This window comes from Martes martes (genome assembly GCF_963455335.1).
Source record: "Martes martes genome assembly, chromosome: 12".
Classification (NCBI taxonomy): Eukaryota; Metazoa; Chordata; class Mammalia; order Carnivora; family Mustelidae; genus Martes; species Martes martes.
Window position 1 is genome coordinate 82,279,155 of NC_137900.1, and position 24,954 is coordinate 82,304,108.

Genomic DNA, 24,954 nt, shown 5'->3' on the forward strand with positions numbered 1-24,954 from the left:
GGGGAGCAATGCCACCTCCCAAGGGGACCATGAGAATCAAATGAGATGACTGATTCACCTAAGGTCCTGGCACAGTGTCCCGCCCACCATGGGCACGTCTCCCCACCCCACGGCCCACCTCTTGTGAGTTAAGAAGGGTATGAAGCCCACACCATGAACAATGCTTTAGATGTCTATTAAATACTACCTCTCGTGATGTATCCTCCCCATTGCATAGCAGAAAGGCGTCTTACTCTTTACAAAGACATCCTAATTAACATGACTTTGATTTGTCTCATTAGGAAAGTAGAGGGTTCCTAATTCCTATGGAGATGTTATTTACGGATCCACCTTCTGGGGTCACTGAGGGCCCCAGAGGAGTGGTACCAAGGATTCATCTAGTTAAAGCTTGTACTGGGCATGTCTTGAGGTGCTGCAATTAGCATTCTCCCCCCCACTTTCCAAAGCTGTAAATTTCTTCCACCAGTCTATAAATAACTCCCCTTGACTGCATTACTGCTGGTGATATACACACTAGCCATCACACCCTTCTCTCACACTTGTAAAATGATTAAGATTTTTAAATGGAAGACAAGACCCATACAAATGAGCTGTTATTTATAGGGTCTTGTTTGCCACCAATCTAGTTATTAAATACATCTAAATAAGTACCCTCCAAAAAAGGAAAAGTCTGGACTATCATAATAGAGAGAGAGTGTTTCCTGAGCATTTAGTACATACCCTTCTATTTAAATATCACAAAAACTCCAACAAGAATGGATTATCTTCACTGATGGAAAAATTCAGGTGTAGGGGTGAAGCAAGTGCTAACTGAGGTCACAAAGATAAAGACTAAGACTCAAAATCAAATCTTTGAATTGCTTTACTTCCCAAAACCACCTATATTTTAATGATCTTGCATTCATGACCTCAAGAACTTGAACACCTTAAAGGTTACGAAGGCCAGATCTGCAGCCTCCTCGGTCTCACCGCATCCTAGTCTTTCGGGTTCTTTCAACCTTCGAGAATGTTTGTCCCAAATGCCTGGTATCCACGTGACTGGAGGAACGTTCTCCGAAGGAGTCACATTCTCACCAATGCCCACATGACACTAAGCTGGATTCCAGGTCAGGAGACTGGGGAGGGCCTCTGAGTGTCCTTACACAGCAACCAAGTGATCTGGGGCTACACAGAGTCCAGAGACAGGGGCTCTTGTCCCAACTCAGTCACTGACTTACCCTGTGCCCTGGAGAAATCCCCTCCCCTCAGAGGTCTCAGCTTCCAATGCATAAAACAAATGGGTGGCGTTAGGTCTCCAAAGATCTGACCACGTCCAATATCCAATGCCCGTTACTCTTACAACAACCCTATTTTTATTGGCAACTCCACGTCTTGCTGTTTCTCGACTGGCTCCCCCACCTGTTTGTAACTCCTGAGAAGGAAGAGACCCAGTGTCTCTGCTCTCCACCACACACAGCAGGCACTCGAGACAGGCAGAACAAATAGAAGAGCTAACGGATTCATTCCAAACTGGAAGACCGGCTTGGGTACAGAGAGGGGAGGATGGAATTGGAGTGGACCACGGCGTTCCTACCTTGTCACTCTGCTCCAAATGCTGGTCACTCAGGAAATTATTCTCGTCATCTTCTCCAGTTCTGGTCATGTCCTCGTCCTCCTTGCTAGTCAGAAGCTACATGGAGCATGGAATGGTGTGAAAATGCAACCCAAAAAAGTACGCATCATGAATATGTATGAATAAGTCACTGATGTCTTTTTTTTAAAATGCAAAACAAAAAACAAACCAAAAGGGAGGCAGAAACAAATGCCAAAGCCAATGAAATAAAAATTAACCAAAGTTAGAGATGCTAGTTCTAGCAAATCACACACAGCTGTCTAGGATTGGGCATAATTGAAGGACAAATTCTCCAAGAAATAACGAAAGCCATTTCCCCCTGCCCTCGCAGGGCCTTCCCTGAGCTGCTGTAAATCGAATATGCTGTCTGTTGTGTGGCTGCCAATCCGGCAGTGGCTAAATTCACTTTCAGATTATATAAAAGTAACAAGATTTTGGAAAAAAGCTATTGATGGAATTGAAAATATCAAATAGCAAGAAGGCAGTAAATGAAATTTATGCTGTGCCCGATTTATGCATCACTTCTTCTATTTAGCACAGGGCATAAACCTCTTTTGGGACTGTCACACATCCGAGACGGACAGTCCCAGCCATGCTGTCATTTTGCTGACAAAAAGTCCTCATCACTAATGAGTATCGAGCTTGCCTGACGAAAGCTTTATGCTTTGGAGATGAAGAACAATGTTCTATAACGACTGCATAAATCCCTACTGCTTTCAAGAAGTGCAAATCCCAAAGCTCCCGCATTCTGCAGAATGGACGGCACAATGTTCTCAAGAGGGCCAGATCTCAGCTCCCTGCAAGGGCGAAAATTCTAGCCCCGGGGCACCTGGATTAAACCAAACAGAAACAGAGGAGAGGTAGCCACACCCCGGGAGGTCATCAGTCAAAGCTGTGTCAGAAATTACCAGACCTCACCTCACAGATGAAACCGGAAGCCCCACCCTGGCGTGTCAACACCACACACAGCCCGGAGTCACTGGCGGGGCGTGTCGTACGTTACGAGATCTCTAAGGTCCTGTCTCTACAGTTTTATTTACCAATTCCTACATTTAGCCCAGACTTTTCCCAGACCACCGTACATTTTTCTGATCTTCCCTTTATAGGAAACCCTTATTTTGGAAGAAGCAAACAAAACAAAGCAAACTGACTTCATGAAGTCATTCTATAGAAAACTTTCCAGGACCAGAACACATTCAAGCTAACCACATCCAAATCGGCCATCGGGATCAAACAGGACTGATGACCTTACAAATCAGAGCTCCCTAAACTGCCGAGCACAGACTAGGCTAGCCATGTGTGAACGTACTTCCTAAGGCATAAAAGTTTCTACGTACGGATGAGGAGCTTCCCTGCACCAGCATCTTCCCTCATCCTTAAAACACTCTCAAGTGATAAAGACTAACTAGAACTATCGAACTTGGGGGGAATACAAAAGGTTGGACTACTGCGGAAAAAGCACTGGCAGTATCTTCTAAAACGAGTAACCTTCTGGCCCAGGAATTCCATTCCTAGGTATTCACTAAGAAAAATGAAAACAGATGTCCCCATAAAGATCTGTACATGAATGCTGAACGTTGGTATCAACTTTTATCATAATATCCAAAACCCGAAACAATACAAATGTACATTAACAGCAGAATGAATAAACAAGTTTTAATATATTTATGCACTGCAATACTACTTAGCAATAAAAAGGCACAGGCTGTTGGTTCAAATACCATGGATGAATCTCAAAAACAGTTAAGTCGAGTGAAAGAAGCTTTATGCAAAAGAGAGTGTACTTGATGATTCCATTTATGTGAAAGTCTAGGGCAGGCAAAACTAACGCATGAGGGCACAAAAGAAGAAAAATGGCTGGGGGTAGCAGCGAGAATCGATAAGGGTCTTGAGGAGGTGTGGGTTAAAAAGGAACACACATTTGTAAAACTTAGTGAATACAGACTTATGATTTCTATATTTCAATGTATGTAAACTTAACCTGAAAAGAAAAAGTAACCATAAACATACACTGAAGTTAAGATATAAGTGTTGAAGTATTTCAGAGGAAGGAAGCATACCATACTTGTAATTTACACTAAAATTTATCCAAAAGGTAAGAAGGAGTGATGACGGACACGTGGGCCATGTTAACAGGAGAATCTTGGTGGTGAGTCCAAAGGTGTTCACTGTCAGGTTCTTCTCACTCTGCTGTATTTACATTTCTTCAGGATAAAACGCTGAGGGAAAGTCTCTCCCATCTTTTAAAAAACAGAACGACAGCCTCACTCTGATTCTCCAACAGCTCTGGTCACTGAGCGTTCCCTGCCTCTCCAAGCTTCTTGAGAAAACGGTCTACCCCCACCTCCTACAATTGGCTTTCGTTGCCCACACTGTCTAGATTGCATGTGAGAGGTCCCCAAAGACCGCCTCATACAGGAGACAGAACACACATGGGCTTAGCTTAAGGAAGAGGGATGGAGAAGCTCCTCCCCGGGCCCGTGGATGAAGGAAGGGCCCCTGTAAATTAAGCTAGGTGAAACACTGGTCACTCACACCATTCCAGGTTGAAATATCAAAAGTCATTCCTCGTTTTCAGAACCACCACCACACCGTGGTGTGAATGGTGATATACCCAATACAGTGAAATAAAGATTAACTTTCGTTTCTCTTTACCTCTGCTGACTTGGTCAAAATGAAAAGTAAACTCAATTTCCAGCAATGGCCAAGAAATTAAATGTTGTGGACACAGAGAAATGTCCCTCGCTTCACCTGTGAATGACTCATTGGCAACTTCTCAATTTTTCCTGCCTTCTGAGAGTACTTGACCCTCACAGACACCCCTCCTGGAAACACAGACCCATAACAACTGTGCTCTCCTGCTTCCACCCCAGCCTCCTGGGCTATGCCTCCTTCATCTGCTTTGCTGGTTCCCCTTCCTCCTCCAGGAAGAAGTTCCCTCCATCTCAAAAGGCCAGGTCCCTGTCCACATGTTCTGTTAGCACTCCTCATTCTTCCTCCACAGCTCCCACTCCCCCAACACACACACACACACACACACACACACACACACACACACTCGGCAGCAACTGCCCCTCTGCTTCCCTGCACCCCATACCGGATGGGGCAGTTCTAATACCAACACCCGGTGCACAATAAAACACTGCTGAAAGACCAAACGAATGAATAAAGAATCTTTCATAATGACAGCTGAGACCAAAAGGTTTTCAGCATGACCTCTGGTCTTGCTACTCTAAGGGCGTTCTTCAGAGTACCAGCTTATGAGAGATCCAGACTCTTGGGCCCCACACCAGGCTCAGGGAACCAGAATCTTCATTTTGACAAGATGCCCAGGAAAGTCACATGCACATTAAACTTTAGCAGTACTGCCCATGGTGTCACAGAAACAACACTGAACAGAGTCAGAAGAAGGCTCTAGTCCCAACTCTGCCACTAGCTTACCAAAAAAATTAACTGTTTTACTGAGTGCCTACTACATGCCAGGCACTGTGCCAAGGGCCCTTTATAAATAATGTAAAATTCATAACTTATGAAGTCAAAGTCTTAGAAACCCTCCTCCTTTTAATGAAATTCAATCTGCTTCTGACAAACTAAATTTTATTCTGCCACTAAAGCAGAATTTAACAAGCATCCCCTCCTTCTGAGCACCACGTCTATCCTCCAGAGTCATACGTCTTTTTCTTATTCAACACAGCAACCCTTCAAATACCTACGTTCAATTAAATTATGCCCCTCAATCCACGTTTTCCTTCCATCCAAAAAAAAAAAAAAAATCTTTGTTTTCTAGCCATGTCTAAAACTGATGACGTAAGTGAATAATAACAGAGACTAGCTCCTTCTACACACTCACACACGTTTCCTGCACCCCACCCCGGAGAGGGGAGAGTTCCGCACAACACAGGGTCCATGGTTTGCAGGGCTCACCCCCCGGACTGCATGCTGCCCCAATCACTGCTGCACATCAATCCTCAACCATATTTTAAAATACGCAATAACCAGTAAATGAACATAAAGAAGGAGGAGCAAAGCGATTAGAGATGATTTTCATGCCCTTTAAAACCAAAGGACACCTGTCCCCAGTCTTCTGTTTGTTTCGTGGGTTGTGAAGTGAACGGCCCACATGCAGGCATAAGCACTCTCTCATCAGCCGGAGGGGGGACCCACTCCACGGCAACCATGTTGAAGACAAACCCGACAAACTACGTCAAGGGCCTCCTACTATTTATACCCTTCGTCAAATTAAAAGTTGCAGGGGGAGGCTATATATAAAAATAAATTAGATGCCTATTTTATAGCTGTATCTATCTCTATCTGTACCTTTGACCTAGCAATTACGTACGTATCTGGGAATACAGTCTAAGGGGGGAAAAAACCTAAACCCAGAAAAATATTTGTGTCTGAAGACACTCATCAGGTAATTTAAAATAGTGAGTCACTAGAAGCAATCTATAGGTCCAACAATAAGGAGGCTGTTAGCTAAATTTCTGCGCATCCATAAGATACAGTAAGATGCTATAACATAGCAGCAATTGGAAAAATAAAACAGGAAACAAAACCGTATATGCACTGTGGGCCTGCACGTGTTCATAAAAACAGAGAAGGAAGGATTCCAAAATGTTAATTAACTGCGTGTTTTAAAGTGACAGGATTGGGGTAATTTCTTTTCTCTATTTTAACCCAATGTTCTGGGCTAATTAAATATTGGAGAAAAATACTGAATTTTGAAAACACAAAAAAGATTTGCTCTCCTCCCTACTCTCCCCCCCCACCCCCCAATATACAGGCTCCCAGGAGCAGGAATGGTGCCCAGCCCCCGCTCTGCAAGCCCTGCTGTTCAGAAAAGGCTGTGCACAGCCTGGGCATTTCCAGTCCTCATCAAAGGAGAACTACACGCATACCCAGGGCACGGCAGCCTCCTCCCTTTGCCATCCCACCCTCGCCTAAGCGACCGCTCCTCCCTCGGCTCAAGATCACTGTGGGAACAGCTTCCTTCCCACGCGGAATTTCGGACCTGCCCACCCCATTCCGGGGAAAGACAGGAAACGGCTACAAAGGACAAGGCTTTTCACAGGGAACATCAAGTTGAAGTGCAAATCTGACAAACGATTCCGATCTGAATCGGCTGGTATTGAGATCTCAGTGGGAAGAGGAAAAAGCCTCTGTTCTCCAAAGGACATAATGGGACATTTAACAGATTTTTTTCAAAGGGCAAATGAACAAACAAACTCGCCATTTACGACTCAAACGAAGTAGGTGAAGAATGAGCTGCTTATTAAAAATGCTGCCTTGGAGAAAACTAACCAAGAGACTTGTTTCTCCCTAAATGGACTGCAGATATTCTTAGTTTCCGAAATTATCTGGAGCCCGGGAGGCTAAGATCAATAACGTTCCTGTCTCAAAGACAGCAGATGGCCAGAGCGCAGCATCAGTACCTGAGAGCGGCTCCCACATTGCGGGCGGGAGGAGACAGCTTTCACGCTAACAGAGCTTTCCCCAGAATGTGGCAACAAGACCTCCTTTACCTGGCAAGCTAGGCTGAGTTCAAGACAACCCTAACCAAGAAGACTGAGGGGCACAGGACCCAAGGACAAAAAGGCCCTCCTGCCCTTGCGAGTAAGAACAGCTCCAGTCCTCTGAGAAAGGCTAACGGAGGCCCGGGCCAGGCGCTGTCCGTGGCGGAGTGAAGCCAGTCAGGGGCTGAGGGGAGGAAACAAGCTCTTCCTCACTGGCACGATTTCAGGGTCTCCCTGCTGTACGCGCAGGCCAAGAACGGAGACTCGGAGACAGCACCTGACAAAGATGAGCACAGACACAGACAGGACCGGGCTGGATGTGGCCCCCCGCGTCTCTCCCGGGGTGGGAGGGCTGACCGAGTACACAAGCCCAGCAAACCAGAGGCCTCTTCGTGGTCCTCCTGAAGACACCATGATTTAACTTTTCCTGGCCCCTTTGGACTTTTAAATGCCACCAGCAGAAAATTCCCACAGCCCAAGGGCTCTGCTCGGACAGGCTGTGGACTCCCCGCCGCGTCCTCTGCACAAGGCAGACTGTGGGAGCCCCCGGGGTATGTGCGGGGATGACATATGTCCAGTCAAATCCATCAGTCCAGAGGCCACAGGAGTGAGGAGGTGCACAAAATTCAGAAGAGTCATACAAAAATGAAATACGTGTTACTCATTTGTTTTTCAACGTTAGTGGATTTCTTAAAGCGGCATCTACACTGCCCAAATTACCTGGGTAATGTGGCAGCTCTCCAGATCCCTCCAAGACCAAACCGCTCGCCCAGATGTGCCATCTGTAGCACAGGTGCCAGGGCCGGACCCTGGAGTCAAAAGCTATCCAAAAATAGCCAAAGTGTCCATGCAGACATACCCCGGACTTTCAGGGAGGCTGCTGACCGACCAGGGCCCTCGGAAGCACGTCCAGCAAATGGAGTCTCAGCAGGGCCTCCTCGGGACAGATGTAGTCCGGAGACATCTAGGGGACCGGTACCGTTTTGTAGTTAGCGCATAACACGACTGTCTCTCCTTACCTCAGACTGTCCTATCGACTCAAGTCTGTCACCTCCCTGGAAACCCATGCAGGAGAGATCGAAAATGGTTTTCTTCAGGTGCTGGTTGTCTGTATACAGTTCCTTCACTAGCTGTATGAGGTCACTGACCTGGGGGATAAGAGCAGAGAGAGAAGTGGCTGCCCACAGCCGACCTCGGTTTCCCAGGGCCCCAGCCCTGCACACAGACCTTCCTGGCTTCTCAGCACCACTGCAGGGGGGAACAGGCAGCCCGACTCCACTCTTCTGCACCCCTTCAGGGTGCAGTGAAAACGCCACCAGCACACCTGTATCCTAATCCCACAGCCACCCCTCCAAAGCCATGCTGGGCTGAGCCTCCATTTCCTCATCTGTGACGTGGACTACTGTGGAAATTGATCAGAATCATGGTCACAGTGCAGTGAAGTCCCTGGCATAGACTACTATGACAGCTAAGGCGATCTCCATCTGGTACGTGAGGCCCCCTGGAGGACAGGCCCCCGATACTGACGTTTCTGAGACTGTGTCACAGCCTTCTTTTAGAGCATCAACCTTCTTCGCACACCTATCTAGCGATGTCAGTAATAATAATCATCTTCAATTACAAAGCAATTTACAGCTACTAAAATACTCCCACAAGCTTTAGTCACCCATTCCTTACAAAAATCCTGAGGAGGTGGACAGGCTGGAATGACTATTCCCATTTTACAATGAGGAGCCGACATACAAAGAAGTTTATTGCCGAAGGCCCCATAGCTGGGGATGTGTGGGCAATTAAAGGACATACAATGACAGCCACAGTGCCTCACTTTGTGGGAAAAGTGGGAAAGGGCAGCTGCCTCCAACAGAGGCAGAGCAGGCCTGGAGCTGAGATCCCAGGGCTCCGAGTCCAGTGCTTAAGGCATGGGTCTCACTGGACCAGGTACATCAGCAGTTAAGCAAACACCACCTTTGTTGCCTACAAGCTTCAAACCCCAACGGCCAATAATTCTGCAGACTTCTTAATGGAGTGAGCATTAGCCCCTCCAGTAAAGTGGGAAAGCTCCCCCTGACTACACAGCAGATGTCCAGTACAGCCAACACATGAAGACAAGTTGGACCCAACCTTTGAGGTTGTAGTGAGAAGAACAAAACATTCTGACTCTATAAACATGGACTAAGTGCCAACCATGTGAACTGCCTCATGCCCTGAAACACTGTCAAAGGAGGTGCTGTCAGCTGCCTTCATCCTCCCCGTTCGCTTCGTCTTCAAAAACTAAGATGCTTCAATGCTCCTTGCTCTGCTCCTCCCAAAGATACTGAAATTTTTAATTCTCCTTTCTATTCCTTACTTTTAGTACCTTACACCTACTTTCTCTCTCTGTCTCTGCAGAGAAGGCCCTCCACCTAGACAAACTCCTATTCATCCTTCAAAACCCACTTCAGGCCTCATTTCTGCTGAAAAGCTTCCTCTGATCAAGTGAGCACTCCCCAACCCCCGACAATTAACCTCTTTCTCTGCTGCCTCTGCCCTGCACATCCGCCTACTTCAGCAACCCCTGCACCCCATACTGCAAACAGCTGTTTACACGTCTGACTACTCTGCCAGAATGTGAATTATTTTAAGACAGAAACCGAATCTGTCATACATACATGATAATTGTATAATAAATCACAGTCTCCTCCGAGCTCACACTTCCTACTCTTATCAGTGCTTGTTAGGATCTTGAAGTACTAAACCACTCTAATCACACCAACAATCTACAGATTGAGAAACCTGGTTTCCAATTTTAAAAAGAGATTTACTTATCAAGTCTGGATTTTTTTCCTTTCAGAAAGCACGTATTAACGCCCACTATGTGGGGTAGGTACTGGAAAATCAAAAATAAGTAAGATACAGTCACTACCTTGAAGATGCTCACAATCTGGTGGGGATAGAGATGAGTAACCAGATAATTCCAGATCAGTATGAGCACGACATCAGTGCGGTTAGGTACAAGAGGAGAGAAGAATGACCTGAGGGAGGGCCTGGAGAGCATTTGCTAGAGAAGATCAAGCTTGGGCTGGTCCTCCAGTCTGAGAAGGAGGGTGTCAGGCACGGGGGAGGGCATGCCAGGTAACAAACACAGAAGGAACAAAGAAGGAGCAAAGACAGGCAGGGAGAGAGGGAAGAAAGGAGAGGAAAGGGGCTTTCAGATTCTCACACCTCAGATCAGGAACACAAGAGACAACAAATAACCAACAAAGGACCAAAAGTTAACAGGTCAATATACCTTTTTCTTAAGTTCTTCTTGAGAAAAATGTTCCACTTGAAACCGATTGGGCTCTTCAAGGCAAATACTCAGATAAGATGTTTGATCACTATAAAATGAAAATGGTTCTTCTGCAAAAAAAAAAAGGGGGGGGTGAGGGAGGAGGAGAAAAAGCATATCAGAAATAGATCCTTCCAAACCCAATCCTAGTATAATCCATATAAGGCAATTTGAATTGGGAGAAGTGGGGGTTGGGGGGGTCGCTACAAGGGGAGTAAGTACAAATAGGGAGTTGAATGTACCACCTCTGGAGCAAAAGTAATTTTCCCTTTTCTCTACAGGCTGATATCTCAATGTATGGTTTCATCATGGGCTGCAGGATTTCACTGTGGCCAATTCTGAATTATAATTTGCATATCAAGTGTTGTACCTAGAGACCACTCTGAGTGGCACCAGCGAATGGTGATTTCAGTTTAAATGAGGGAGTGATTCTGTTTAGGTGAGAATTCAGGAAAATTAGACGTGACCCTCAAGGGTAGTGCTCCAGGGAAATAAAAGTGCCTGATGTATTTTTTACTGGCCCCCAGAGCACTCTGTGGTCGTGAGCACAGCAAGTGCAGAAATTGGCTGCTAGATCTAAGATAAGAGAACCTCTGGTCACCTGCGCAAAGGTCTGCTTCCTCTGCACCAAAGGTCACATCCCAACAGGGAGGGAAGGCACAGAGGAAGGGCAAGCTATCTACTGAATGACGCGTGTCTACAAACACGATCTCATTTAACAATCTGGGGATAAGAACTGATACACCTAACGTACTAGAAAGACTTACACTCCAAAGGACGATATCCTGGCTTGAACGTGGGTAATCAACCCCCGCCCCTAGCCCGAGCCCCAGTTTCTTCACTAGTAAAATGAAGTCAACACCAATGCTGGCCAATAGGGTAATCGTCAGGACGAGAGATGAGAAGTGAAGTGCCTGGTCCTGTGCCTTGTACACAGGAGGTGCTTCAGACACATCAAGCCCACCACTGACAAATCCTTGCACCCATACATGCTGGGTACCAGACTCAAGACAGAGAGTAAGTGGATACTGGTGCAGACTTGCAGGGGCTCAGGTTCTAGCAAGGGAGAGGGCCAAGTGTTGCTGTGATGAGCACGGCAATGCTAGAACCACAGGCCCCTCACCTTGTAGCCCTCCCTAAGGAATCCACTTGTGGTGGTCATGACAATGATAAGAGCAAAGTCTCACCATGAACAGCAACCTCGGTGCCATGCATCTGTGTGGTCCAGACTCTGCAGCAGGTGCCCCGCTAGGCAAACAGACATGACACACTGAGCCCTTCCACAAAGGCCGAAGCTGGACACACACAGACCCGCAGGGCCAAAATTAACATGGTCACCACAAAAAAGAGGAATCCAGATGAAATCCTGTGGGCTCCTCATCCCCTATTGGAGTTTTGGGACTTTCTTAAAGTTCAGCCAAGGCCCTCCACCTGAGAAAACCAGAAGGAAACACACACAAGAGAGCACGCACCTTCCCGCCTCCGAATTTCACTGATCTGCTCCTCCAGGGTCCTTTGCAAATTCCGATAGGCGAGTACATCCTGCTCTAGCTGCTTCCGCAAAGCGAAAATGCTGTTTAACTCAGTCTGCAAGCTGTTGATACTTGGTAAAGGAAGACACCAGAAAAAGTTTTTACTTAAATTCCAGTTAGTTAACATACAGGGTAATATCAGTTTCAGGTGTAGAATAAATATAGTGATTCAACACGTCTGTATGTCATCCAAAGACACCAGCCATTTTCAAACAGACCTATTTGTGCTTTAAGATACAAAAGCCAGCCAGCCTCCCCTCGACTGTTAGGTCATCAGTGGGGTTTTTTTCCGGTTATAAAAGTAAATACATGCTTATGGAAAGTTTGAAATACAAAAGCATAAGAAACTACCATGATCCCACTACCAATTAACATGGGGCAGGCTGCATGTCTTTTTTTAAGACTTTATTTATTTTTAAGTAATCTCTCTACCCAACCCCAAGATCAAGAGTCACACACTCTACTGACTGAGCCAGCCAGGCACCCCCAGATTGCATTTCCTCCCAATCTTTTTCCCTGAGTACTTTTACAAGGTGAAAATAATACTTGACGCATGATACTAAATTGTGTGTTCCTCACGTATTTCCCTATATTTTTGGAAATTACTTGCAAGCTTCATTTTCAATGACTATGTAATATTAATCAGGTGAATGTCTCACCGTTTAGTCAAACTCATCCTATTAGTGGACATTTGGGTCATTTCCAAGTTTTTGCTACAGGTATAAACAGGGAGAGATAATGTCATTCCCTAGAATATTTCTGTTTGGAGTAATGCCTTACAAGGGCTTGGGTGTAGAAGGGGAAGCTCTCCAGAGCCTCAGTGTCACCTGGCACCCAGGCTTCAAATGAGAGAAGGGAGGGGAGCGAATGTGTCACTCCTGAAAGACATGGAACTGGGGATGAAACCGAGGGGCAGGAAGGAAGTGGAAAAAGAAAAGAAGGAGGGAGTTGATAATAGGAGGGAAGAAAGGACTGAGTCAGGGGCCAACAGAACTCTGCTTTCATAGGTCAGCCCTACTCACAAATGCATTGTGGGATGGACTTTTATTTGAGGTGGGGAGTGCCAAGTCTCACTCACATCAGCGTGACACGGGTGTGACCTGCACAGAGAGCCTGCTTGAGACCAGCAACCCAGAATTCAGAAGAGGCCATGAAAATGCACACCCCCCAGAATCTCCAGAAATCCTGGGGTGCTATTCAACAGAACTTTCTGGAAGTTAGAAGTGTTCTGTATATGCACTATAGGGTAGCCACTAGCTAAGAGTGTGCCTACTGAGCTGCTGAAATGCGGCTAACCGCTGAGGAACTGAATGGATAATTTTTCTTAGTTCCAATGTTGATAGTCCCCTGGCTAGTGGCTACTGATCTGGGTGGCGCAGACCCACCAGATGGGCTCTGGCTTCCTCCTACTGTGGCACATGGCCGGGATCTGAAGTGAGTGCTCCCAGCTCTCAGAGGAACAGAGACCCCAGCCAATATCTGCATAACATAAATGATGTTTCACTGAATATCTCCGTTCCTAAAGCCTTTCACATCCAGGTTCATTTCTTAAGCCCGATTCCCAGCAGTGCAATTACTGGGTCAAAGTATATGAACATTTTTCAAGACCAGCAAAACACATTAACAAATCAGAAAGCCTCCTTTTTTAAGTCCTGAAAAATACATCACTCCCTGTCCAGTGTCTGACCTATGGTTCCCTAAGAGGGTCCATCAACACCTTGAGACCATCTGCAAAAATGTAAGAATATGTGGGTCTTCCAAAGGAGAGGGCCAAGGAGCTTTCATCAGATTTTTCAAAAGGGGTCCAGAGCCCCAAAATGGCCAGGAGCTACTGCTCCAAATGTCTGTGCTGCAGACTCAAGCCCCACTCTCTTTCAGAGATTTCTTCCAGCTCCATCCATCGAACTGCACATACAAACCAACATATATCGGAAGGAAAATAAACCATTATGTCTAATCGTCTATGCTCGCCGCTTTGACGATGGTTCATGGTGAAGTGGTCTTCTTGCGAAGGAAGGGGCCCTACCAGCAGCTTGTACCTAGTTCCATTTCAAGACAATCATAATGATCAATTTGTAAGGCTGATGGAAAAACCTCACAGAGGTGTCACAGCACTCGCTTGGATGCAGTCGTGCTGCAGAGACACTTAAGCAGGGGAAAAAAGGAGATTGTTTTAGCGAAGCTGCTGCGATTAGGGCTGAGGAACGCTGACTGCTTCCCTCCTTCTTCCATTTTCTGACAGGGTGAAAAGTACACAGTTGCTGCTCCCGTGTCTGTCATTTATGTTTCCCTAACTCCGGGGCCTTTTCAAGGTGTGAGGAGCTGGTGGAACAAAAGGTGTTTCACCTAGAAAGAAACAAAAGCCCTGTGCATTCCTCCTTCTGCAGGGGGCGGGAGGAGGCACGGCAGAGAGGAGGCGCGGCAGGGCACGGCATGGCACCGCTAACTAGCTCTGTGACCTCGGGCAAGTCGGTTAAACTGCCTGAGTCCTGGCTGCCTTCCTCATCTGTGGAATGGGACCATTCCTTCCCTTCAGGACTGTATGAAGGATTAACTCTCAACTCTGTTGAGAGTTACACGGGAAAGAGCTTAGCACAAAGCCAAACACACACGAGACACGCAACACGCGTTATTTCCCTCCGTCCACACATTGGAGTGCCTCCCAAGCGAAAGAGGATGTTCGCAAGCCGAGCTTTCGGATTCTCCTGAGTTACAGTGGTGATTCCCATCTGGGGACAATTTAACCTCCCGAGAGAGATGTGGCACTATCTGGAGACACTGCTGGCCGTCACGCTGGGGCAGGGGTGGGTGCTTCTGGAATGCAGTAGTAAAAGCTGAGGTGCTGTTAAACACAGGACCCAGAGAAGCTACCGGGACTTGGCCTGTCCCCACCCACCCCCACCCCAGCTTCCCAGCTTCACTTGCCCCTTCCTGAGCAGTAATGCCAAGCAGCTAAGGCTTCTGGAAAACGCTCATTTTTAGAGAGTGATGCCCACTCCCAGAATTTCATCAGCATGCTTCCGTTTTCTCTAAACTCACTTCAGATCAACAGATCTGAAAACAATCTCCTATCTCAGAAGACTGGACGCAGGTTTGGCGTAGGGTGGGGGGTGGTCCCTCATCCACTCAGCGCTTCCCACGTGCCCACTCCACCCAGCCGCAGCGACAGGTGCTGGGAAACGGAGCTGCTGAGGAGACAGGGTTCCGTCCTGAGGGGCACGCGGCCCTGATGAGGGGGCAGGCCGGTTACGGACAAGCACCCAAAGGGTGGCGGGGGCAGCCCTGAGGGCAGACAAACAGCAACAACAGCCTCCTCGCACGTGCAGCCCTCCAGAGGAATTCTCGAGGGGCCTCTGGGAGACGATGGTAGGGTGTGGGGGCCTAAGCGAAGGCAGAGGCAGGAAAGCACGCGGCCTGCAACAGTGAAAACCATTCCAGCCAGAGTGAAAGGCTTCAGAGAAGGAGCAGTGAGGGGGGGTGTTTTAACTTTTTATTTCAGAAATTTTTAAACATACACAAATGAAAAAAAGCTCATACAAGAGCTCCTCCCCCTCTACCCACACCCCAGCCCTGACCACAAGGCAGCCATGGCTGCTCCTGTTCCAACAGTATTCCCACCCACTTCCTCTGCTCCTATATGGTTTTGAAATGAACCCCAGACCTTGTACCCTTTCACCTGTAACCACCCTTGTGTGTAGAGAGAAGATCGTAATGTGAGAAATCACTGAGGCCCAGAGGGCCCGCCTGCCTGTGCACAGAGCTAGGATAGAGCACGACCACTCGCCTACAGGAGGCTCTCATCACCACACCTCCCTGGCGCCAGATCATCTCCGCAATCCAGTAAGACACAAGTCACTCTAGGACCCAGAAACTTGCTGGAATCCCTGAGTGTGGCCACTCACCACCGGTGTCACTTTGGACAAGTCACCTCACCTCTCTCAGTGTTCATGGTCTCATGGACCACGGGGATAACAATATTACCTCACAGAACAGCTCTGAGGATTGTATGAGATAATACACATGGAAGCACTTTCTAAATCTATGGGAAAGTACAATAAAAATGAGTATTAGTATTATTATGTTATTTTTATCCTATGTTCATTAGGATAAAAAATCAAACGATCCAAAAATCAGACAATTCTTTTTTTAAAGATTTATTTATTTATTTATTTATTTGAGAGAGAAAAAAGAGAGAGAGTGCCTGGGGGGAGAGGGAGAGGAAGAGGGAGAGAAAATCTCAAACAGACACTACACTGAGTGCAGAGCCTGGCATAGGGCTCGATCTCATGACTCTGAGATCATGACCTGAACCCAAACCAAGAGCCAGATTATCAACCAAATGAGCCACGCAGGTGCCTCAAAACCAGATAATTCTTGATATAAAATAAGGTTATGTGATTTAAGTAAAGCAACCATCATCCAAGCACTTTAAGCTCCCTAAGCCAACGGGAGGGCTTTGCTGCCTCAGACACCAACACTATTTATTCAAAATATGAGTGTCTGCATATGTATATGATGTCCAAACAGTAACCTTACCTGTCTGGGTCCTGCAGAGACTTCACCAGATGAGTATAGATGTCCTGCTCCTTCTTCAAGACCTGAATCAGCTCTTCATAGTCTAATTGCTGCTTTTCCTGGAAATGACAATGGGTATCTGACATGAAGGGAAGAATTTCAAAAGAGTACATCCTGACATTATGCAAACATATGTGGGTAGTTTACAAATCCAGACGGAGGTGATCCCCGGTGCCAGGCCCTGGCTCAGGTCACAGTCAGAGAGCACCACCTGCAGGAGAAGTGGGGGAATGACTGTCACCATGTCCCTCGGAACAAAGCCAGGAGGTGTGCTTCCGACACTGAACAGCAGCTCTAAAAGGAGCATCATTGCTGCCCAGCACAGCCCTCATGGAACTGCCACCCCTCAGGGCTGTCGGTCTTCGCTTTCTCGTCACTACCAACAGTGCCTTTCCACACCTGCTCTTGCTCCAAAGATGAGAAGTGCATCTACCCAAACCTGGTATTAGGGACAAGGGACTTACACTGAACTAGAAAAGGCCAAGTGAGCTGCACTCTAAAGGTATCCCAAACGGAACGATGACAAAGGGTTCTGAGATGGGTCTCTGCTGCCTACCAGGCATGTGCCCTTAGATGACTAGCGAAAACCAGTGGGGGAAAGTCTGAACACAGTATCGGGATATCTACATAGACCCAACACACCTCAAACTACTTACTAATGACAGGAAAAAAGAGGACCCGTAGAGTCAAGACACCTAGAGGACACTACCTTCCTAAAGTTATCAAAGTCACCGCGGCCAGCAATGAGGCAAATCGAAATCGTGTATCAGCAGATAGGACACAATGAGAGGACATCCCTGCCAAAGACAAGGACCTGAACCCAACCAACGAGGCAACATCAGACAAACCCCAACGGAAGGACAATCTATGACGACTGGCTTGGTCACTTCAGAAGTAGGAAACACAAGAAAGTCAAGGGAAGACGGAGAAACTATTCCAGACTGAAGACTAAAGAATCAAGATAGAGCAATGTGTGATCCTGAATTGGGTCCTCGGGCTACGAGGGGCTTTGTGGGACAAGCGGTGGAACAGCAGCGAGTCTGAGGACTGGAAGTCGTGGAGAGTCTGCTTATCCTCGCTCCTGACGGCTGTGCCGGGCTGAGCAGGACAGTGTCCCTGCTCCCAGGAAGTACACACTCAAGTATTCAGAGGTGACAGGGCTCTACGTGGGCGACATACTCTCGGTTGCCTTGGGAAAAGTAAGATCCTTGATTCCTGAAACAAGCCTGTAAGTGTGAAATTATTTCAGAATAAGAAAAGAATGTGAAAATAAATAGTTAGCGTGCAATATATCTAGCATGGTGTCCTGCATGGACTGGACACTCCCTAAACGCCGGGGTGGGAGGGAACCCCTCCATGCCCGGGGGTTGTGCACTGAGGGCAGCCCCTATCCTTTCTGCTGACCCAGGCTTCCTCCTAAAGTCAACATAGCACCTAGGACAGGGGCTCGTAACCCCGCAGAAACTGCAGGAATACTGTTCCTGCCACAAACCACAGCAGCATCCACATTTTCCTGTGACCCGGCCACCAAAAGAAATAGCTAGTTTGCGTGTGTCCCAGGCACCTCGAGTATCCTGAAGTACTTATTCTCATCACTACTTCATAACCACGGCAGTACCACACTCACCCCACGATCTCGTCGTCGAGCACATTAACAGAAAAGCGCCGCTTCCAAAGCGTCTTTCTAAATACTCTGATGACCGAATTTCAACACAGTTGGTTTCCTTTATAATGCTGTGCATATAATTTACACATTTAAATCCTCTTCCAGCGAAGAGATCCCTGGCTTCAGCAGACTATGGTGGGGATGCAGAGGGCAAAAAAGGTCATGAGCCCCTGACCTGCAGGGATGCGGCTAAGCTTCTAGCCCTGAGCAAAACCAGACAGAGGCACCACCTGCTAAGGGGAGGGGTTGCAAATGCTAAACCACCATTCTGGTCATGATAAGTTAGTTACCCAGACTGCTAGAAATGTCAGGCCCTTTTGTAAATCATGCCACATGTCACTGGCACAAGGAGCTCCCATATGCTTCGTGTGCACACTGACAGTGTCATGTGGGATTCTCCCGGCTCCCACCTGCACACACCATGTGTGTCGACAGAGGGTCCCAGAGAAGAGCCCGGGCAAGAATTTAACAGGCTAACAAGACAACGTCAGCCACCATGCTCAGTGCTCCCTGGGCATTTTCTCACTGAATCCTTATAACAACCCAATGAGCTTAGGTGTTACCCCTCCCCTCATTTCCGTGATGAGGGGACTGTGGCACAGAGGGCCATCAGCAGGCCCAAGGTCGGGGGAGAGGCAGGGTGTGGGCCCAGGCAGCCACACTCTGAGGCCCGTGCTCTTCAGTTCACCCATTAATGCTGCACAGTGGACGCAGAGCACTGGGACGCTTGACAGGGTCACACGGTCATTGTCAGCCATGTAAAAGGCAGCCGAAAATGACAGAGAAAATAAAAACCCGCTGCTTCTTGAGAACCGACCATGAAGGGCAGTGATGGTTAAGAGTGTGTGACCCTGGAGCGCCTGGGTGGCTCAGTGGGTTAAGCCTCTGCCTTCAGCTCAGGTCATGATCCCAGGGTTCTGGGATCAAGCCCCGCATTGGGCTCTCTGCTCAGCGGGGGGCCTGCTTCCCCCTCTCTCTCTGCCTGCCTCTCTGCCTGCTTGTGATCTCTCTCTCTCTGTGTCAAATATATAAATTAAAAAAACTTCAAAAAAAAAAAAAAAAAGTATGTGACCCTACTAACCGTGTGACCTTAAGCAAGTTCCTCAACCTCTCTGTTTCAGTATCCGAACCTATAGATGAAGGTAATGACTCTATGTAGCTCAGAGGGTTGTGAAGGAGATTTAATGACTTAATCTACACAAAGTTCTCACAGGGATGCCTGGCACAAAGTCAATACTTGGTCAGTGTCAGCCATACTTCTACTCCTATGTCCCGGGGCTTTGCTGGGTGCTTTACACATATCATCTCTAAATGAAACCAGGGAGGTGTGTTAAGCTTCCCATTTTTCAGATGAAAAGACTGATTCTCTGAGAAAAGAATATTTGTTTGGGTCCATCCAGCTAATAAGTGGCAGTCAGATTTGTGCTCAGGTATGTAACTTCAAAGCCAGTCAAGAAGGGCTAGGGAAAGAAACAGGTAAATACGGACTTCTGTTGGGTGGAATGGAGGTGCCCAGTGAAACAATCCTGACTCTGTGGCCCTTGTGTCTTAATGGGATGGCAGTAGGCCAGGCTGCAGAGGACACCCTGCAAGGTCAGGGCCGGGATGTCTGGCTCAGCTCCCTTCTACCCCTCTCGCCGGCAGCTCCTCCAAACCCGCTCTCCCGAGCCCCCAGGCTCCACCCACCAGCTGACCGCACCTGAACTTCCCTTCTCCCTGTTCTTCCTTCTCAGTGGAACGAAGGAAGCCCTCCGTCTGTGCTCCAGGGGTGAAGCTCCTCCCCTCTGCAGAGACCATCATTCAACCCTCTCCACTGACACACTCCCAGCATCTTACAGGGTCTGCTTAGGCCAAATTCTCACCAGGAAGCCTCCTTGACTGAGAAAAATGCCCTCTTCCAGCCCCCAGGGCACTCTGTTCACTTTCACCCCAGAGCCAGCTACCACCACCAATGGATAGCCCCGAGGGCCCCGTGTGGGCAGCCATGTCCCATGTCCCCGGCCAGGCACAGTACCTGGCGCAGACCAAATGCTGCCCCAGATACTTGCTGACCTGATGATTAAATAGGTAAGAGGAAAACACAGGGACCAACGTGAATCTTAAGAGCAGAGATTCCTGTGGATATTTTACATAATGGAAGTCAGAGTGAGTCAACGTCTTCCTAGAAGCAAATAGCTCACCCATGTTAAATAAATGAACTCTACAGAGCCATTTGGGTCCCATTTCATCAATCACCTATTCCCCTGCGTTGAATCATGCCCCATTAGAATGAAGTCATTTGGCTCCCTCAGCAGAGCTGACAAACCGGCAGATTTCCTCGGCGTAGAGGCAGTGGGGCCAGGCTGCCCCGAGGGGAGAGACAAGAAGCACCTGCTCAGCAGGAACAAGCCACCGCACCCCCACTCCTGCTCCTCCAAACACGAAACAACCCAGACAGGGGCCTCTTATCCCAAAGAAGACAAGACAGCCACACACCTACCGGTGTCTGACTCTGTGGTTTATTCTCCACGGCCCTTGGCGTGACCACCCAGCTCACCACCACTTTCCTGTGTCATCTGAAAACAGTCCCTAAAACACGGGGGCAAGACCCTGGAAGACCCCTCGCTCAGTGAGCCAGCCCCCTGGACCCACACCAAACCAGGATGATTCTATCTTCAGATTCAGATATTTCAACTGAGAAACCAGAAGTCCGGGACGCTGGGTGTGTATCACATCAAACACACAGCCCTAGAGTCTAAGGCTTCTGGTGTCCACAGAGCCGCCACAGTCTCACCCTGTCCAAGACACGGCTACTCAGCTCTCGCTGGGCACCTGGGAGAGCCCCTGGCATGCCAGCAGTAAGTACTCCCTTCCACCGTTGCTGCTGTGACCACACGACTCAATGTTGGATCCTACAACTTACACCCAGAGAGACTAAATAGTAACTAATGCATTCGGTTATTTCCAGTCCTATCGGGACGTAAGCATGGAAGTCCCCCATCTACAGATCAGGAAGGTGGGTTTCAGACAGATTAAGTGACCTGCCCAAGGTCACAGAGCTAGGAAGAAGAACTGACATTCCAACACCAAATCCAGAGCATTCCCTGCTCTGCAGGGCTTCTTCAACGATTTGAAGGAAACACATGCAAGGCGCAGACCACGATCTGAAGGGACGGCAGATATGTAAAGAGAAAGCTTAATGGCTCCTCTCCTGGTAAGCAGGGCAATTTAGCGGCCTGGTAGATGGATGGCGTCTGCTTTGGTAGGTATGTCACAGCTCAGCAACAAAGACATTTATTTTAATACTCGGGAAACTCAGCACTGATGTCCCAACCATGTCAGTAGCCAGGCTATACATCTCTGGCCGCAGCACAAGTTAAATACAGTCAGTGTGCTTTCCTCCCCGTTCTTCAATTCCCTGATCACCCAGCATTAATTCTCAGGATCACACAGTGATTAGAGGCAAAAGAGACTGCCCTGAGTCCACGGAGACCTCATCACAGCCTCAAGTTCTTTGTAGAAATGGGCAGAGGATAAACCCTAAATCAACACAAAGTGGCCAAGGGCACCGCAGGAGAAATCCACATTTTCTACAGAGAAAGAAGTGCAGCACACCTTTCTTGGGCAGGAGAAAACCATAGGCTGTAACAGTCAGGACTGTGTAGACGCGGGCACCAAGAAATTTATAATTCCAAAACGATCATTTATAATTCTTTATCCACAATTTGCAATTAGTCTTGCAGAACAGAATTAAAGCCTTTGCTAAAGTACTTGGGCATTCTGCACAGTAATTTAAACATCACCAGAATCCAAGTGTAACTGAAAATGATATGACTTTTTACATGTAGTTCTGTGCAGAACTAGCGCCCAGTGCAAGAAACCAAAACAGTGGTAGCTGATCAAACTAGTGAGATGAAACTGTAAAACACTCAGCCTGTTCAATAAATCTATAAACATCTCATTCAACATTTAGACACATTTTCTATGACTGAAACGGGATTCAAAATAGCAAAGTTTGACGAAATGTGCTCAAATCAGTGAAGATCTGTCCATCTAAAACACCTTGATGGGCTGCTACCTTGTTTCAAAACACCGAACTGTGCCTTATTATAGGTTATTTTTAAAGATCTTATTTAGTTATGAAAGAGTGTGTGAGCAGGGGGAGGGGCAGAACAGGAGGGAGAGGAAGAGGATCTCAAGCGGACTCAGCACTGAGCGTGGACCCCATGTGGGCTCAATCTCATGACCCTGAGATCATGACCTGAGCCAAAACCAAGAGTCGGATGCTTAACCAACTGAGCCATCCAGGTGCCCCCAGGTTAGTGTGCATCTTAACAGCCAATTAAACTTGGCCAAAATCGAATAACTATATGCAAGATTGACTCGCAAAATATTAGCCCTCTGAGATTTAGTTATTGGACGTGCCTGACATCCCCCAAGTGGTGACAGAGCCCAGAGAAATATCCTGGCCTCCACACTTCTGGCCCAGCCCAGGAGTTCCAGTATTCCATGCTGACACTTTCATTCAAGAGAAACAGCAAAATGCAAGTCCGCGAATGGTCAGAGTTAAGAAAAAGTCCCCACTTGCAGCCACTGATGACCCCCAGAGCAGGGCTGATGCTGAGCTGACCCACAGCCCAATGGCTACTACCAATGACCCAACCAGCCCAGTGGCCCCAGCCCCTCCCCCAAAGCCCCTCAGGGACCTCAGGGACCTCTCCAAGAGCCAGTAACTAGAGGGCTGGTCTCTGCACAAGAGCAGGGACTCCAGCCCCACTGCCTGAGCCTGTTCTGACGCCCGTGCTGCACCGGTTGTTAATTATTTTGAAAATCACCCTTCACAAAACCACAAGTCTGATCAGAGCCATTCATCAAAGAACTAATTTGCGTAAGAGAGTTCTCTGTCTTCAGAATGTATGAACTTAATTAAAGCCAGGTTTAAAAAAACAAAACTTGGCCTACGATGAGCTCCTTTCCTTTCCCATATCTGGCTGCCGAGTTGCATTATATGCAAGCTGGGGCAGGGGCGTGGATTCAGAACAATCTGTATGCGTCTCTCGCAAACCAATCTAATTAATCATTCATTCATTCACTCAACAAACACTTACGTACTAGGCCAAGGACTGGGCTAGGCATTGGGATTTAGACATGAATCCCAGTTCCTTAACCCAAAGGGCCCAACCCTGGTGTGTAGGGGCTCCAGTGAGGGCAGCAGGAAGGCGGATCCTGTAACATCAACGCAAGGATGGGCATGCAAAGTGCCATGTACCAAGGAGGAAGCCTCAGGGAAGGTGACAGCAGAGGGGCACTTTCAGGGATGTTCAGGAGTCACCCAGTAAACGAGGAGAGAAAAGCCATTCCAGACAGATGGAACAGCACACATGCAAAGGCACCGGGAGAGGCGCAGACGCGGCGTTTTCAGGAACATGCAAGAAGTCAGCTGTCGTTAGGGATGACGCAGAGCGACCTGAGGCCACACCAGGAAGGGCTTGCTGGGCCAGTTTCTACGTAGAAATGACATACAAAGAGATTACACAGTTGAGAGGTAAACCCTGGGACAGCAAATACGGGGCTCATCTCTACCTAAGCTGTGATTTACCAGTTTCCTGTGTGGTACAAACACCAGCGCTCAGCCCAAGGGTAATCATCTCTAAGGCAGACAGTCTAAGAACGCTCCTCCTACCTCTTATGAGCTCAGTCACTGGCAGGAAGGCACTGGAGGGGCTCTAGGTAACGAGGAGTTCTCACACGCGTGTCAGGAAGCACATGAACTCACCTGCAAACATTCAAGTCCAGTCAAGCTTACCTCTGAGAAGATGTGGCTGCTGCCTGGTGACCGCTGCGAGCACTTTTCGGAGAAGCCCTCAGTCCTGACCCCGAGCTCCTCTCCGGTCTGTGAAGGACAAGTCTGCTGTACTGCTTCCGAACCTTTTCCACTGAATTTCTAAGGAAACAAAACAAATCACAAGGATGTTTTCAACAAGAGAAAAAATTTTAACAGACTGTCCAAAACTCTTTAAGGGAAAACATTTTATTTTTTCTTCACATTTTTTTCCTCAAAAAAATTTCCATCATCCCCAAATACTAGGCAATTACAAAATTAATGCAAGTGCCTTTGTTATTTGCCACCAGGAGAAAAGCAGCCCGCAGCCATGGCGTCAGCAGGGGTGGCGGCAGTCATTACAAAGTGCCCTTCTCCTCACCCCTTGGATGGCCTCAGATGGCGGGTATGGAGGACCAAGCCCAGGCCCTGGCCCCACAGGATGAGGTTCCCATCCTGGGTCCCCCTTGGCCAGGGTGTGGCCTCTGGGTCTATTTCCTATCCTAGGAGGTTACTGAGGTTATTAGAGAAACTGCACCACAACCCAACAAAACCCAGTCTCTCTCGAAATATCACACATTTGACAAAACTTAAACCATCTATTATCTACGAGGAGATGTGACTTCTAGGAAGAAAGGCTGTGACTGTTGTTTTGGGGTCTGGTCGATGTGAAAGGGTCCTTCATAATGACGCACATCACTGACCCCTTCAGAAGGTCTGGCATTCGACAACATGACAGGACTAGAGACCGTCTCTCTGGTCTTTTGGCCAAGTTCAAGCATAGAACCTATTCCTAACTATTTAAAACCTAGTAACTCCTTAACGAGGTCTCTGCCCACTTTCGGTCACAAATTAAGGGCAAGAACCACATCTTATTCCTAAGTACCTATCAGAATTACTTCAGCACGGAGGGGGTATAGCTCAGTGGCAGAGCATCTGACTGCAAAAT

At 47.7% G+C, this 24,954-nt stretch overlaps 1 protein-coding gene across 1 annotated transcript in view; it reads right to left on the reverse strand.

Moving 5' to 3' along the window:
* The window catches only part of CDK5RAP2 (CDK5 regulatory subunit associated protein 2), a 170,196-nt gene that overhangs the window by 67,248 nt on the left and 77,994 nt on the right, over window positions 1-24,954 (reverse strand). The window contains exons 14-19 of the mRNA XM_080819542.1: window positions 23,991-24,128; window positions 16,501-16,598; window positions 11,905-12,035; window positions 10,394-10,503; window positions 8,145-8,273; window positions 1,574-1,669 (exon numbers count right to left, since the gene is read on the reverse strand). Of these exons, the coding sequence (XP_080675668.1) occupies window positions 1,574-1,669; window positions 8,145-8,273; window positions 10,394-10,503; window positions 11,905-12,035; window positions 16,501-16,598; window positions 23,991-24,128 (702 nt within the window). The remainder of the gene's footprint in view (window positions 1-1,573; window positions 1,670-8,144; window positions 8,274-10,393; window positions 10,504-11,904; window positions 12,036-16,500; window positions 16,599-23,990; window positions 24,129-24,954) is intronic.